At 42.0% G+C, this 16,406-nt stretch overlaps 1 protein-coding gene across 1 annotated transcript in view; it reads right to left on the bottom strand.

Annotated features, from left to right (window-relative positions):
* Positions 1-16,406, bottom strand: part of LOC115787933 (H-2 class I histocompatibility antigen, Q9 alpha chain-like) — a 50,704-nt gene that overhangs the window by 30,472 nt on the left and 3,826 nt on the right. The window contains exons 2-3 of the mRNA XM_030740734.1: positions 1,507-1,773; positions 926-1,204 (exon numbers count right to left, since the gene is read on the bottom strand). Coding sequence (XP_030596594.1) covers positions 926-1,204; positions 1,507-1,773 — 546 coding nt within the window. The remainder of the gene's footprint in view (positions 1-925; positions 1,205-1,506; positions 1,774-16,406) is intronic.

Raw genomic sequence — 16,406 nt, 5'->3', positions numbered from 1 at the left:
CACCTTATTTACTTTGTTTATACTCCACTCTGCATTTAATCATTAATTGTTATTAATCTCTGGCTCTCTTCCACAGCATGTCTTTTTGCTCCCCTCAGCCCAACCGGTCGCGGCAGATGACTGCCCCTCCCTGAGCCTGGTTCTGCTGGAGGTTTCTTCCTGTTAAAGGGAGTTTTTCCTTCCCACTGTCACCCAGTGCTGCTCATAGGGGGTCGTTTTTGACTGTTGGGTTTTCTCTGTATTATTGTAGAGTCTTTACCCGCAATACAAAGCGCCTTGAGGCGACTGATTGTTGTGATTTGGCGCTATATAAATAAAATTGAATTGAATTGAATTGAATACAAGAATACCCACCCCAGCTCGCCGCCTCTCACCGAGGGCAACTCCAGACTGGAACAGAGTCCAGCCCTTCTCCAAGAGACTGGTTCCAGAGCCCAGGCCATGCGTTGAGGTGAGCCCAACTATATCTAGCTGGTATCTCTCAACCTCACGCACTAGCTTAGGCTCCTTCCCCACCAGAGAGGTGACATTCCATGTCCCAATAGCCGGGGATCGGTCCGCCAGGGCCTTCGCCCTCGGCCACCGTCCGACACACACTGCACCCGACCCCTACGAAACTAAAACTAACTAAAATTAAGTTATGCAAATAGTTTGTTTTATTTCTAATACAGTTTTAAAATTAATCACTTTCTTTCTCCATAATGTACAACAAAAATGATCAAAGATGCCAATAATCAGACCCCCCCCCATTGCTTTTTTAATTTTTCTATCACAAGAACAGTTTTACAAAATTAGTGTCTAACTTATTTTTTCAACCACAGACAAAATCATTTTCTTTGACAGTTTTTTAGCTCCAAAATGAGCGTCCTAAAATGAATAAAACATTCCTTCCAGAATCTGAGGAAACAAAATCAAATTTTTATACCTGTTCTCTTCAAACTGTGTCGACCATAGTTCACGTATTTCTTCAGCCAGCCAACACAGACCTCAGTTAAATATTTTTTTGTCTGCATATTTAAATCATCATCATGATCCCACTTCAGTTTGGTTCTGACAGCCTGTTCTTTTGGAGCGATCCATGTTTGTGTCTTCAGATCAAATACTATGAAATCTTCTCCATCATAGCCATACTGAAGAAATCCTCTAATATCTTCGTACTCATCATCCCACTCACAGCCATAAAACAGCTGGACAACGTGGACACCTGAGAGAAAAAGAGGCAGAATCAGCCAACCATCATGTGAGGTCCATGATGAGACAGTGGAGGTCAAATGTCACTTCATCTCTGTTAATTACTGTGTCTGAGACAGGCCGGCACATAATACAACTTCACATTATACACGATCACAAATGAAGCAAAACATGCGAGCTAACGAATATGGTCCTTTAAAAAGTTCCAGTTCTGACAGATCAGATGGTAGAAAAAGAAAAACTGTGGTGATGGATACAGATGAGTGATGGGTGATGGACAACAAAGAATATGAAAATAATTAATCTTAAACAAACCTCCAGTTTGGCTGAAGCGCTGCTTCGCAGTTTCAATATCGTCTCTGAACGTTTGCTGGGTGTTATTGAACCCTTGAATCTCTGTGGCCCAGTACTGTGGATCGTCCTCTGTGGCTTTTTTTATCCAGTCCTGTGTGGGCTCTGCTCTCCGGCTGCTGCTGTCATAGTGAATGATTGGAACGTCATTGATCATCCCGACTACCACAAACTCTGGGAACTCTGGGATCCCAGAAGATCCAGTGTAGAAATACTGCAGAAAGTGAGTCACTGTAAAACAATTAATATATTACATTTTAATAACATCCAGTGTTTAACTTATTTTTACATCAGCAACACATGGTAGACTCTAATAAAGTCTATAATGCCAAAATAAACACTCACTAATACATCAATGGTAACTTATTTATAAAAAGGCTTTTTAATCCTGAGGTGCTGAAAATCACTGAAACACATACAGTAACTTAATCATCACATTCATTTATGAAAATCAGTCTGAGCCGTGTTTTCTAAACAGTTCAGTCTGTAACGTAAACATAAACAAAGGCCCAACTTAAAACTAGAGTGGAACCTGCTACATTGTAGCTACGCTGTAACCAGAAACCCCTCCGAACCCCTGCAGCTCAACCTAACGTGCACTTCCCTACAAATGTAACTAAGAGTGAGGACCCAGGAGCAGGGCTGCTCGATAAATTAATAAATACAAATGCAATACTAGTTATCATGACTAACAATACTAGGAAGAAACTGCTTTATTTACTGTTTAATCGGAGAGGTCTAAATTGTCCCAATCTTAAGTGGTACTACTGGGCTGCACAACTGAGCTCTATTATGTTCTATTTTTCAAACAAAGAGAATCCACACTGGGTGGAAATGAGTCCCATAATTTAAAACTAGCACTTCCCACATTTATGCACTCTGACACAGTAAGAAACCTGCAGAAACAAGTTAAGAATCCCATTCTGAGGCACATGACAGAAATTTAATCCAAAATGGCCATAATGGGTTTGTTGCACCAGGAAGAGCAGATGCAGTATTTAAAACATGGGCATCCTGTCATGGTCCCCGCCCTCTCCGGGCTAGCGTTCCCCAGTATTGTTGTTCTTCTTTGTGCAGGTATTGTTTCCGGGGCAGGCTCGGTGTTTTCTCCACCTTCTTACCAGCCTCTTCCGGCAATGAGTTGCACACCTGATGGCAATTGCTAATCACTCACCTGCTCTTCCTGAATGCTCACCTGACAAGTAGGGACAGTGTAGATCATTCAGATGAATGATTGTGCATTTTGCAATGTGTGTACTATATTGGATGCCGTACTTGTAGCAGCGCGGGCTCCACCTATTGGTTTTTCCAGATGCAGACACGTTGTGAAGCTGTCGCTTTCAGGCTGCCATTAAAAACCGCTGTTAACTAAGTCAAATCTCCTCACTCATTTCGACATGGTGTCAAAAGATGTTTGGATCTGCAGTGCGTGAGTCCGTTTTTTTCCTTCTTTTTTTTTTGCCAAACATTGAAAGACTCGCAGCTTGCTAACTATGGCGGAGGGATTTCGCAGACCCGACCCGCTCCGTTTTGAAGGAGACAACGCTGAGAACTGGCGTATTTTTGAGAGGGAATATAACATCTTCATTAAAGCAGCACATGCGAATAAACCTGCTAAGACAAAAGCGTACAGAAGCCATTGAATGGGTGCATTCCCCTGGCGTTTGGGTGCATTCCCCTACAAAAAATACAAAAAATAGAATGTATAAAAATATATACATACATACCTACATTGGTGCATCTGTACATTGTAAGAAAGTAAATGCGTGTATACATATAATAATGAAGATGATGAATATTGCACTTGGTGAATGAATATTGCACTAGTGAATGAATACTGGATATTATCAATATAGGAGTGATAGATATTGTTCAGTATGAATAATATAATATTGCACAGAGATGTGGGTATTGCACAGTTACGGTGGGTGAGTGTGTGAGTTCAGGGTGGTGATTGCTCTGGCGAAGAAACTGTTCTTGAGTCTGTTTGTTCTGGCTTTGATGCACCTGTAGCGCCTGCCAGAGGGCAGCAGGTCAAACAGGTCAAAGCCAGGGTGTGAGCTGTCCTTGATGATGTTCCTGGCTCTGCTGATGCAGCGGGAGGTGTAGATGTCCATCAGGGAGGGGAGAGGGCAGCCAACGATTCTTTGTGCTGTCTTGACTACCCTCTGAAGCCTGACCCTGTCTGCCTCAGTGCAGCTGCCGTACCATACTGTGATATAGTACGTCAGCAGGCTCTCAATGGATGAGCGGTAGAAGGGCAGCAGCAGGTTTGAGTCCAAGTTGTTCTTCCTGAGGACCCTCAGGAAGTGAAGTCGCTGCTGAGCCTTCTTGATAACAGCTGTGATGTTATCTGACCAAGAGAGATCAGCAGAGATGAGGACACCGAGAAACCTGAAGGTGTGGACCCTCTCCACACGCTCGCAGTTGATGTAGAGGGGAGCTGGGTCAGTCCTGTGCTTCCTGAAGTCGATGATGATCTCTTTGGTTTTCATGGTGTTCAGTACCAGGTTGTTCTCTGAACACCAGGCTGTCAACTTCAGGACCTCCTCTCTGTAAGCTGCCTCATCTCCCTTTGAGATGAGTCCGACCACTGTGGTGTCGTCAGCAAATTTGACGATGAGGTTGTTATTGTGGGCCGGACTGCAGTCATGGGTGTAGAGGCAGTACAGGAGGGGGCTCAGCACACAGCCCTGTGGGGAGCCAGTGCTCAGTGTGCGGGTGGAGGAGAGATGGGGGCCAAGTCTCACAGTCTGGGGCTGGTTGGTTAAGAAGTCCTTGATCCAGGAACATGTGAGAGGGGGGAGGCCCAGGGTGTGCAGTTTGGTGGTGAGAATGTCCGGGATGATTGTGTTGAACGCTGAGCTGTAATCCACAAAGAGCATGCGAGCGTAGCTCTGCTGCTGCTCCAAGTGGCTCAACACAGAGTGGAGAGCTACAGCGATGGCGTCCTCTGTGGATCTGTTTGCACAATATGCAAACTGATGGGTGTCGAAAGTGGGGGGCAGATGGTCTTTGATGTGCTGGAGAACCAGCCTCTCAAAGCACTTCATGATTACCGGTGTGAGGGCCACAGGGCGGTAATCATTTAGGCTGGTGACAGATGACCTTTTGGGCACGGGGATGATTGTGGCTGTTTTTAGGCACTGTTTCTCATTCACCTTATTTACTTTGTTTATACTCCATTCTGCATTTAATCATTAATTGATATTAATCTCTGGCTCTCTTCCACAGCATGTCTTTCTCTCCCCTCAGCCCAACCGGTCGCGGCAGATGACTGCCCCTCCCTGAGCCTGGTTCTGCTGGAGGTTTCTTCCTGTTAAAAGGGAGTTTTTCCTTTCCACTGTCGCCAAGTGCTGCTCATAGGGGGTCGTTTTGACTGTTGGGTTTTCTCTGTATTATTGTAGGGTCTTTACCCACAATACAAAGCGCCTTGAGGCGACAGTTTGTTGTGATTTGGCGCTATATAAATAAAATTGAATTGAATTGAATTGAATTGAATTGAATTTTAGGCAGGGGGGGATGACTGCTTGGGCCAGGGAGAAGTTGAAAATCCTGGTGAGAATCAGGGTGAGCTGGTGGGCACACGCTCTGATCACCTTGCCAGGTACTCCGTCTGGTCCGGCAGCCTTCCTGGGGTTCACTGCCAGGAGCACGCGCCGTACCTCATGCTCCTGGACAGTGAGTGGGGTGCAGCCTGGGGGGGGCAGGACTGGAGCAGATGGGTGGTCCTGAGGCATCTCAAAGCGAGCAAAGAAACAGTTAAGTTCCTCTGCTAGTGACACACTCAGGTCTCCTGCAGTCACATCACAGCCTCTGAAGTTTGTGATGTTCTGAATGCCCTGCCACACCTCCCGTGTGTTATTGCTGGACAGATGGGGCTCTATTCTCCTCCTGTAGTCCGTTTTGGCTTTTTTAATTCCTCTTTTCAGGTCAGCTCGAGCAGCACTGTACAGAGCTCTGTCGCCTGACCTGAAGGCAGCATCACGGGTTTTGAGGAGTGAACGGACCTGGCTGTTCATCCAGGGTTTCTGGTTAGGGAAAACCCGGATGTTTTTGCTAACAGTCACATTTCCGATACAGAACTTAATGTAGTCCAGTACCGTCCCTGTGAATGTTTCTAGGTCCTCGTGTTCGAATAAGTCCCAGTCTGTGTACGCAAAGCAGTCCTGTAGGTCGGAGAGTGCGTTTTCAGGCCAGGTTGTAATGGTTTTTACAGTAGGCCTGGCTTTCCGTCTGAGGGGGGTGTATGCTGGGGTGAGCAGCAGGGAAAGATGGTCGGACTGGCCGAGGTGGGGGAGGGGTTTGGCTCTGTAAGCGTGCTTAATGTATGAGTAAACATGGTCAAGAGTGTTCTCCCCTCTTGTGGAACATTTGACATGTTGGTGGAATTTCGGGAGTACAGTCTTTAAGTTGGCCTTGTTAAAGTCTCCCGCGATAATAAGAACACCGTCGGGGTGGACCCGCTGCTGTTCGTTAATGGCGTTCAGCAGGAGAGAGAGCGCCATGCTAACGTTAGCATCGGGAGCTATATACACAGCTGTGACGATCACTACTGTTAGCTCTCTGGGTAGAAAAAAAGGCCGACATCTTACAGACATGTACTCGAGGTCTGGGGAACAATGTTTGTCTATGATTGTTCCGTTGTTACACCAGTCCTCATGCACGTAAATACAGAGACCCCCTCCCCTGCTCTTACCGGAGTCCTTGGTCCGATCTCCACATAGCAGAGTGCGGCCTGCTAGCTGCACGCTAGCATCGGGAATGTGGGGGTTTAGCCAGGTCTCGGTGATAATCATTACACAGCAGTCACGAACATAGCGATTTACAGCCAGCTCTAACTCTAGGTTGTCCGTTTTATTTACCATGGACCTGGCGTTGGAGAGATACAGGCTTGGCAGAGGAGGCCTGTGTGGTTGGCATTTCAGCTTCAGCATAAAGCCGGACCTGCAGCTCCGCTTCTGCTTCCTCTCCCTCCGCCGTCGGTGGCACCTTCCAGACCCGATAACAATCCACGGAGCACCCGGCGGTCTCGCTATTGCGTCTGGGATGTTATGAGTGTAGTGAAAATCACTCGATACTGATATCTTGTGCCGGTAGCCAATGTCCACAAGATCCTGGCGTGTGTAGCAGTTGTTTGCAGAGACAAATGCACCAAAACTAACAAATATGAAATACAAAAAGTACAAAAAGTACAAAAAAGAGCACTGAAAGGAAGAGCCGTGAGCCGCTGCGTCTGTGCGCGCCGCCATCTTGATCAGGAACCTTGATTTGTAAGCCAGATCGAAAGTATAAAGGCTGAACTGTACGTTGATATGTTCTTGTGTTGAAAAAAAAAGAGTAGTAAGTAGTAATGTGTTTATGCTTTCAGTTTTCATCCCCATTGTGTCCAAGCTTAAAAAAAGTGTGGGGTGGGGGGCAGATTTGAAGTGTTAGGGATTATTTTTTACTCAGTGAATCCAGTAAATTAATTAATAAACAGTGGATCAACCAAATAATAAACAATTAAATAATACATTAGACAGAGAGCAACAGATCAGAAAGTACTAACTTCTCTGTTTCAGTGCACCTAATCTTGAGGACCAGCCACCGAACGTACAATTAGAACATTACCAACGTCACCATGTTCTGTCACTAATCTGGACAAGATTTCTCTGTATTGATTAAATTAGAACATCAGGAAGAAGATGTGCTGACTGTGATGACTGAGAGGAATCTGAGTCATGAAAACCAGCTGGAATGAGCCTGGATGACGAAGGTCAACTCATAGCACCCAGAGATTGTTTATGCTTAGATAATGACGAGCTGTATAAAAATGTTTTGGTTAGACAGGAACACGGGCTCAGAGGGAGAGAGTGCACACTCTTACTCTGAGCCCCCACATGGCCATGTGTACTTTTTCTGATCCTTTAATATATTAAATGTTTTACTTTTTTAATTAAAGTGTTTCAGGTGTCTTCCTTCACAAAAAACCTGTTTACCTGACTGATGGTGACCCCGACGTGATAAAGAACTGATAACAGGTAATGACAGGTGATTTGTGAAGGAGGATGATTGGCAAAAGAGGACAAAGGGGAATATTTTCTCCAGGACTCAGCTTGAAACTTGAACTCCTCAAAACACTCACAGGGGTGCCTCATAAATAAGGTAAGCAGAAACCTGTGGTTTTTAAATAACCGAATTCTGCAGAATTGGACGTTGAAATTTTTTGTGAGTGAGGAGGAGGAAATGTCACGAGAGAATGGTAAATGGTAAATGGACTAGCTCTTATATAGCGCTTTTCTACTCAGTATGAGCACTCAAAGCGCTATTAGAACAAATTTTAGAGGATCTGTTAAACTGCTTAAAGCTTGAAAATATTAAAGTGTCAGAAAAACAAAAAGGGATTGACTTTAAAAAATGAATAAAAAGATAATGGGTAAAAGAAATAAAATAAGTGAAGTGATAAGAGTTGAAATGAGTGAAAAAAGGATTGTGAGAGATGAAGGAAACGTAAAACTGCCCTATAGCAATAGACTATTGATCAAATTTATTTAATAAAACCAAGAAGTGTGTGTGGCTGGAAAATGTTCTAATGAATAGAGATAACTCCTTATATCCACAGCAACAGTAGTGTGACAATTGGCATTATACCATGAGAGACATATAAAATAGTAATAATTTTGCAAAAATTACTGAATGTTGTCAATTTATCTGTCGGCTTACCAGAGGCGGATTTCTGGATAGACACTTGCGTTGGCCTACGGGCAGAGGCTCATAGCTGCCTAAGACAGTAAAATATTGGCTTTCTTGTAGCGTACACTAAAGTAGTTTCATTGAGATAAAATAAGGATTTGACTGGGTCAACTCTCATGGAACACGTTGGCAGTAAATAAAAATTGTAACAAAAGTGTTGTGTGAATAAAATAGAGACTAAGAAATTGGCATGAAATTGTTAGTAAAAGTTGCAACTAAAAGTGTGAATGAAGATGCCTCTATGTGTGTATATGTGTGTGTGTATATGTGTGTATCTGTGTGTGTGGGAACAAGTGGGCTGATACTGCAGTGAAAAAAAAGGGATGACATACTAAAGAAACCGGTAAAACAAAATTAAGGGTGCATAAAGTGCAGAGGACAAATATCAAGGTTGCAGTAAATGTAAAAAAAAAAAGGAGGAGACGTCCCCCGCTAATTTATTAGATAAAGCAAAAGCTTAAATAAATTCTTGGTTTTAAATTATGCACCTGGAAAACAAAAGAAAACAAAATCTGGGAAAAACTCTAGAGCTGATTCACATAGGAAAAGGAAACCGTTTCTGTTGCTATCTGTCTGTGTGTATCTGAGTCAGTGTGTGTGTGTGTGTGTGTGTGTGTGTGTGTGTGTGTGTGTGTGTGTGTGTGTGTGTGTGTGTGTGTGTGTGTGTGTGTGAGCAGAGAAAGAAAACAACTGGAGTGAGTGTGAGTGTGTGTGGCTCAGAGACAGACACAGAGAGAAAGAGAAAATGGAAAATTGTTGTAAAGTTTAACATCTGGAGTGTGTTTGTGCAAATGTGTGTGCGTCTCTCTCAGCATTTGGTGTGTGTGTGTGTCTGTCACTACAGCATTGGTGCGTGTGTGCGTGTGAATCTAAGTTTGTGTGTGTCAGAGAGACACAGCTTGTGTGCGTGTGAGTGAGAAAAAATGAGTTATGAGTGAAATAAGTTGTTTTGTTTAATGTTTTGTTTTCAATTTTTTGTTGTTTTCCCTTTTTTTGCTTTTGTTTGTTTGTTTATTTGTTTTTGGTATGGATAGTAGAGTTAGGGAGTGAGGGTCAAGAGCTCTCAGGGATAAGGTTTATCCCTGATACAAAGTGAGTATTGCTACCATTGAAGGATTTAAAAAAAAAAAAAGAAAGGGACAGGACAGTCAGGAGTTCATTATTTTTAGAGAATATCATATATTTATTTTATTTTATTTAAAAAAAATGCATTCTCAGTTTTATTTTTATTCCTTTTTCTCTCTTGATTTTTTGGTTGTCTAGGACTTTGCTTAGTTCTCTTGTTCCCCTGGGGAGCAAAAATATTTTTATTTCACTCCCTTTCTTTTCTTTTCTTTTCTTTTCTTTTTGCACATTCTTAGAGAGTGGTTTGATAAATAATCCTGAATATCTTGGGAAAATTTGGGGAGGGGATAAACCCCTTAGAAACACTGAGAAGCAGATATATTTGTTTCATTTATTGTTTTATTTTACTTATTTTGTTTTGATTTTACTCTTTAATTTTATTTCTTTTATTTTAAAGGGGAGCACACTCGTGGGTCCCTGACTCTATCTGATTAGAGACAATTAGTGGAGAAAAGCTAAACTTAATTGACTTTCCTAAAATAAAAGCCAATACAGCAGACAAATGCCTTGATCATCACAAATTATGTCAAATTGTTGTTAAATTTCAAGAAAAATTTCCATGAGGAGCACAGTATTGGTGAAACCTTAAAAAGAAAAGTTACACAAATCAGTCTGTGTGAATATTTTGTGACACACTTGAATCAAAGCAAAACAAAGTGCCAAACCTTGAGCTGCCGCTCTGTTACAATGCAAAACATGTAGGATAAAATAAAATCATCTGATTTTCTCTTTTGTGCATTTACATTTGTTTATTTGGTAGATTTGTTTAAAGCTAACGTTATAAGAGAAAAGCAGAGAACATTTAAATTTTGAATGTATGAACAATCTGATATTAAATTAAGCATTAAAGAAAAAAATCCCAAAAGCTAATGATATAAAACTGAGTATGCCCTTTAGATAAATAAGCTAAATTAAGGTTAATTAGTGAGACAAAACAGAGTTTATGTCTCAAAGGAGGGATATAAACTAGGAGAAGAGTAAAGATTTAACTAATAAAGATTTCTTAGTTTCATTGTAACAGGAGCCTGAACAACAACACTGGGGCTGCAGGAGACTGGATCAGGTACCAATAAAGAAACTGGTGCAGATCGAGGTGTTCAAGATCACACCAAGCTCTCCTGAGCAGACTAACAGACTCTAAAGACTCAGGAAAAAGGCTCCTGGTTCCACATGACCCTCAGTAAGAAGGCCCAACTTCAGACGAACAGGTGAACTGTAAGTTTCTTGACCTCTGTGTAAAGTCTGAGACCAGGAGGAGAGTCATCAACAGGGGTTCTCTTCGACATGGGGAGCATTAGGCCTTAAGCACGCTCAGTCACAGGCTCTCAGTGAAGAACCAAAACACATTAGTGGTCAAAGGTCAAGGAACTGCAAGAAAATAACAACTGACTGCAATGTTTCAATTCCAGTCTGAACATTCTCAGTAGTCTGACTCATAATTTGTTTGGATAATTTATCATTGGAAAGCCACAGGAATATAATCTGCTTTGTTTCTTATAACACTAATTATTGTTTTTTCTTGACATGAGGTCTAAGGAGGGACACGTCCTGATTTCAGTTAGATGTGTGAGTATGACCTCTGACCAGAGAATTACCACAACATTTCAGACTCACCTGAATAATTTTGACTGACTGCACTACATGGTGTTATATTCAGAGCAAGACCAATAAAGATACACAAATTACACAGAGTACAAAATAAATAAATGGAGTCATGACAGTAAAATAATCAAGGTTTCTCTCACTAACACTAAAACTGTGTCATTCCTAAATAGAAAGCAGATTGTTTGTATATGATGTAAGACAGAATTAAGTCCAATTAGTTTTCCCTTTCTTTTTAGCAATTAAGATAACAATAATATCTGTAATTTTGGCAAGTTTTCCATTACAATAACATTGAATAACATGCTTAATGAAACTCAAATTCTAATGCTGTCATTGAAAGATAACCAAATAATAAGAGAATGAGGACAAATATCATTTGCAATGAATATTGTTTTTATTGTTTTTATTTTATTTTTAATCAATTTTAACAAAAAAAAAAAAGAGAAAATAAATGGCTAAATTCTGAAATGTGAAATATAAGGTTTGGGGGCCAGAATTGGCCAGTAAAGTCTTAAACCTGGGTGTTTCTGGAGACCAAAAGGAGGGAGCTACCCTAAAATTGTATAATTTTTAAGTGAAAAGTAAAGAACAGATTCAAAACTGGCTCCTTTCCTCCCTGCTGAATTCCCATAGGCAATGTACTGTTGGATCTTGGTATCACAATTTTATATGTTTTTTTTCTTTATGTTTGCTTCTACCTTTAGTCTTTAGTGTTTTTGTTTTCATTTTATTCCATGGGTATAACACATGTACCCATGTGCAAAATTAAACTATAGGATTCTAGGATGACTAATCATAGACTGTGTGAGCTTTAGCATATATTGATATTTTTCCTGGTTTCTGACCTAAATCTGTATTAAGTGTTGATTTCAGAGCATTAATTCCTTTTTATTTTTTATCTGAATAAATTGAATCATTTCGAGAATAGAGAAATTTAGACTGGGTTAAACTAATCAAGAGATCTTTAATATGAAGACACTGAATAATAGATCTTTCAAACATAAACTTCTGCTGTTAAATATGTCTCTTGGCAAATTGTAGTGTGTACATTTTAATTTGATAGTCTTTGAGTCAGGGAGTTATATTTAGTGGGTAAAATTAATAAATAAAACTATGTTGAACAGTTAGACCTGATCAGACCGCAGGTTCTATTCATATTTGAATTTTGACCCCAAAGACCTGCAGTTCAAGACTCAACTTTTCAAACTAAAGACAGCAGGAAAAATCAGTACAACTTAATACAACTGGACTAGTTTTCAAAGATACCAGTAACTGCTCCCCGCTATGTCCTGATAAGGAAATGTGCCTTTTACAGGGAATGTTTTGCCTCGGACTAGAACCCCTGTCCGTCACACTGTGGATGGGAACATCTCAGTGTGATGGCCTGTTATCGGAGTATAACTGGCATTAAAAATCCCTGGTTTGCCAAACAGAGGACTGACGTGTGGAGGATGGGAGTCTTGGGAAAATGGGATGGTGTCTGAATTAGTCCAGGTTGTAATAAAACAATCAGCCTGAAAGGCTTCTTTATGCCTAAGACTTCCTGTTGGAGTTCCTAACAAATTTAAGGTACAGCAGCAGAGTTTGTGTCACTGTATGCCTTTGGGTCATAATTAAACAAAACTTAGATTGGGTTAATTATAATATTAAATCAGGAATGTTGATTAACCTTACAGAGGCTGACTGAAAAACTGGAACATCATTAACAGCAGAATAAAATAACAGATGTTACTTGTGTGGTTTACTCAGTCTAAATAATATTTAACCACAGCAGTTCAATTCTCCAGAGCACTGTCAAAATTAGTAGAGAACTCAAATAAATAAATAAATCCTGTATCTTTAATGATGGGAAAATGTTTTGGGAATCAGATGGACAAATTCAAACTTTCCCTATTTTCCTAAGGAATTGATCACCTGGGAAAAGACATAGAAAAGGGGGGTTTGAACCTGTAATGACAGGATCAGTTATTCAGTAAATAAATACTAATTGATGAAAGTGTGATAATAAATATTTGTTTCATGTGATGTGCTCTAAACAGATATATTCTGAGGTTATGTTTTATGATCTTGTGTCTCGTGCTTTAGTCCACTTGTTTGGCATTTCTGTTTGTTTGGTCTTACTTTATAGAAAAGGAGGTGAATTTAGGAAATAAGAGTGCTAATAATAATAATGCTTTAGAATGCTTTTTATATGTTTTTCCATTCTTTACTGAAAAAGAGAGCTGGTCTCTCCCTCTGTCTGTCTCTAACAAATGTGTGTGTGTGTGACCTTGTTGAAGCATAAACACTGATTACAAAAGTCAGAGGCTCACAGAAATATCATGAGAGCAATTCTGGTTTGTAGTGACTTGTTGTGCTTTAAATATATTATATTCATGCCATTTTTGTTTGTTTTCATGTTGTTTTTAGTGTTAATCAATAGGTTAATAACCATAGGGGTGTTAAATTTTTTCACACCTGAATGGTGTGAAAAAGGAGGGAGTTGTTAGGGATTATTTTTTACTCAGTGAATAAAGGACAAATGTTTAAAGGTAAACTCCAGTAAATTGATTAATAAACAGTGGATCAACCAAATAATAAACAATTAAATAACACATTAGACAGAGAGCAACTGATCAGAAAGTTCTAACTTCTCTGTTTCAGTGCACCTAATCTTGAGGACCAGCCATCGAACGTACAATTAGAACATTACCAACGTCACCATGTTCTGTCATTAATCTGGACAAGATTTCTCTGTATTGATTAAATTAGAACATCAGGAAGAAGATGTGCCTATAAGATAAGATAAGATAAGATAAGATAAGATAAAACTTTAATAATCCCACGAAGGGGAAATTTGTGCATTACAGCAGCTCAATACAGAGAAAAAATGAAAAGGATGAGTAAGAACAAATAACTAAACTAAAAACTAAAATTCAATAGAATAAAATAAAATAGCAAAAAACTATACACATATACATAAGCACTATATACATAAATATATATATCAGTGTCAATACCCACATTTACATATACACACACGTCAAAACACTATATAAAGATATCAAAATATTATATACATTTGTAGCCGGTAAGGTACACAGCATACACGGTATGCATTATATGGGTGAGTGTAATAAATAAAATGTATCTGGACTATATGGATAAAGTGATGGCAGTGGAGGTAAAGTGTCCAAGTGACTCAAGACATTATGATGTGTTATACAGTCTAACTACTGTTGGGATGAATGACCTGCGAAAGCGCTCCTTCCTGCAGCGAGGATGTTTCAGTCTCTGACTGAAGGAGCTGCTCAGCTCACCCACGGTCTCATGAAGAGGGTGATGGGGGTTGTCCATGATGGATGTCAGCTTTGCTAACATCCTCCTCTCACCCACCACCATCACAGACTCTAGAGGACATCCCAACACAGAGCTAGACCTCCGCACCAGTTTGTCGATCCTGCTCCTGTCCCTTTCGGTGCATCCACCCCCCCAGCAGGCCACTGCATAGAAAAGGGCAGATGCTACCACTGAGTCATAAAAAGTCTTTAACAGAGTCCTGCAGACACCAAAGGACCTCAGTCTCCTCAGCAGGTGGAGTCGACCCTTCTTATACAGGACGTCTGTGTTTGTAGTCCAGTCCAACTTGTTATTGAGATGAACACCCAGGTATTTGTAGGAGACCACTGTCTCAATGTCCTTTCCCTGGATGTTCACCAGTGCTGTAGGGGGTGGCTTCCTCCTGAAGTCTATAACCATCTCCTTCGTCTTGCTGGCGTTGATTTGGAGTGAGTTGTTCTCACACCAGCCGACAAAGTCACTGATGACCCCCCTGTATTCCTGGTCGTTCCCATCTGATACGCATCCGATGATGGCCGTATCATCTGATAACTTCTGTAGGTGGCAATGGTCTGAATTGTACCTGAAATCTGAGGTGTACAGACTGAACAGGAAGGGTGAGAGGACCGTGCCCTGTGGCGCCCCCGTGCTGCAGACTACTACATCAGACACACAGTCATGGCACCTCACATACTGTGGTCTGTTGGTGAGGTAGTTGATGATCCATGCCGTCAGCTGCTTGTCCACTCCGGCTCCCTCCATCTTCCCTCTCAACAGTGCAGGCTGGATGGTGTTGAAAGCACTGGAGAAGTCAAAGAACATGACCCTCACAGTGTTCCCTGCCTGCTCTAGGTGAGAGAGGGATCTGTGCAGCAGGTAGATGACGGCATCGTCCACCCCGATGCCAGGCTGGTAGGCGAACTGCAGGGGGTCCAGCGCTGAGCTCACCAGTGGGCGGAGGTGGTGCAGGATGAGCCTCTCCATGGTCTTCATCAGGTGAGAAGTCAAGGCCACAGGTCTGTAGTGGTTGGACTCCCTGGGATGTGTGATCTTTGGCACTGGAACTATGCAGGAAGTCTTCCACAGTTCAGGAACCCTCTCCAGATTCAGGCTCAGGTTGAAGATGTGCAGGACCACCTGACAGAGCTAGTCTGCACAATCCCTGAGCAGTCTGGAGCTGATTCCATCTGGACCCGCTGCCTTCCTGATCTTCGTCTTCCTGAGCTGACTTCTCACCTGATCAGATGTGAGGTGGATGTGAGGCTGGGTTGGGGTGGTTGATGGGGCTGGCTCCGCTGTGGGTGAGGGTGAGGAGAGCGCAGGCAATGATGGCATTGCACCAGGAGAGAGGGGGGTCAGCATAGGGAAGGGGGCAGATGGGAGCTGAGGGGTGGGGGAGGTGGTCAACGACCCAGAGTCAAATCTATTGAAAAACAGATTCAAGTTGTTAGCCCACCCCCGGTCAGCAGACACTGTGGCTCCTCCATTGTCCTCGAAGTGGCCAGAGATTTTTTTCATGTTTCTCCAGACTTCTCGGACTTTGTTATGTTGGAGCTGTTCCTCCATCTTCCTCCTGAAGCTCTCTTTGCCTCTCCGGATCTTGTATTTTACATCCTTTTGCACTCTCCTCAGTTCCTCCTTGTCTCCAGATCTGAAGGCCCTCTTCTTCTCGTTCAGCAGGGCCTTCAGCTCTGGGGTCACCCACGGTTTATTGTTGGAGAAGCACCGTACCTTCTTGGTTGGCACAGTGTTTTCCACACAGAAGTTCATGTAGTCTGTGATGCAGTGGGTGAGGGCGTCGATGTCCTCACTGTGAGGCCTGCAGAGTTCCTGCCAGTCTGTACATTCAAAACAGTCTCTCAGGGCCTCACTGCAGTCCTCAGACCACAGTCTTATTGTCTTCTTGGTGGGGGGTTTCCTCTTCACAATGGGGGTGTAGGTGGGGTGAAGAATGACCAGGTTGTGGTCTGAGTGGCCGAGCGGGGGTAGAGGTGATGAGCTGTAAGCCTCCTTTGTGTTAGCAAACAGCAGGTCTAGAGTTTTATTGAGTTTTATTGGGTGAAGTTAGGGAGAGTGGAAGA

The sequence above is a fragment of the Archocentrus centrarchus genome, chromosome 11 (assembly GCF_007364275.1).
Source record: "Archocentrus centrarchus isolate MPI-CPG fArcCen1 chromosome 11, fArcCen1, whole genome shotgun sequence".
NCBI lineage: Eukaryota > Metazoa > Chordata > Actinopteri > Cichliformes > Cichlidae > Archocentrus > Archocentrus centrarchus.
The sequence above is the reverse complement of the archived record's forward strand: the minus strand, read 5'-3'. Positions and strand labels throughout refer to the sequence as shown.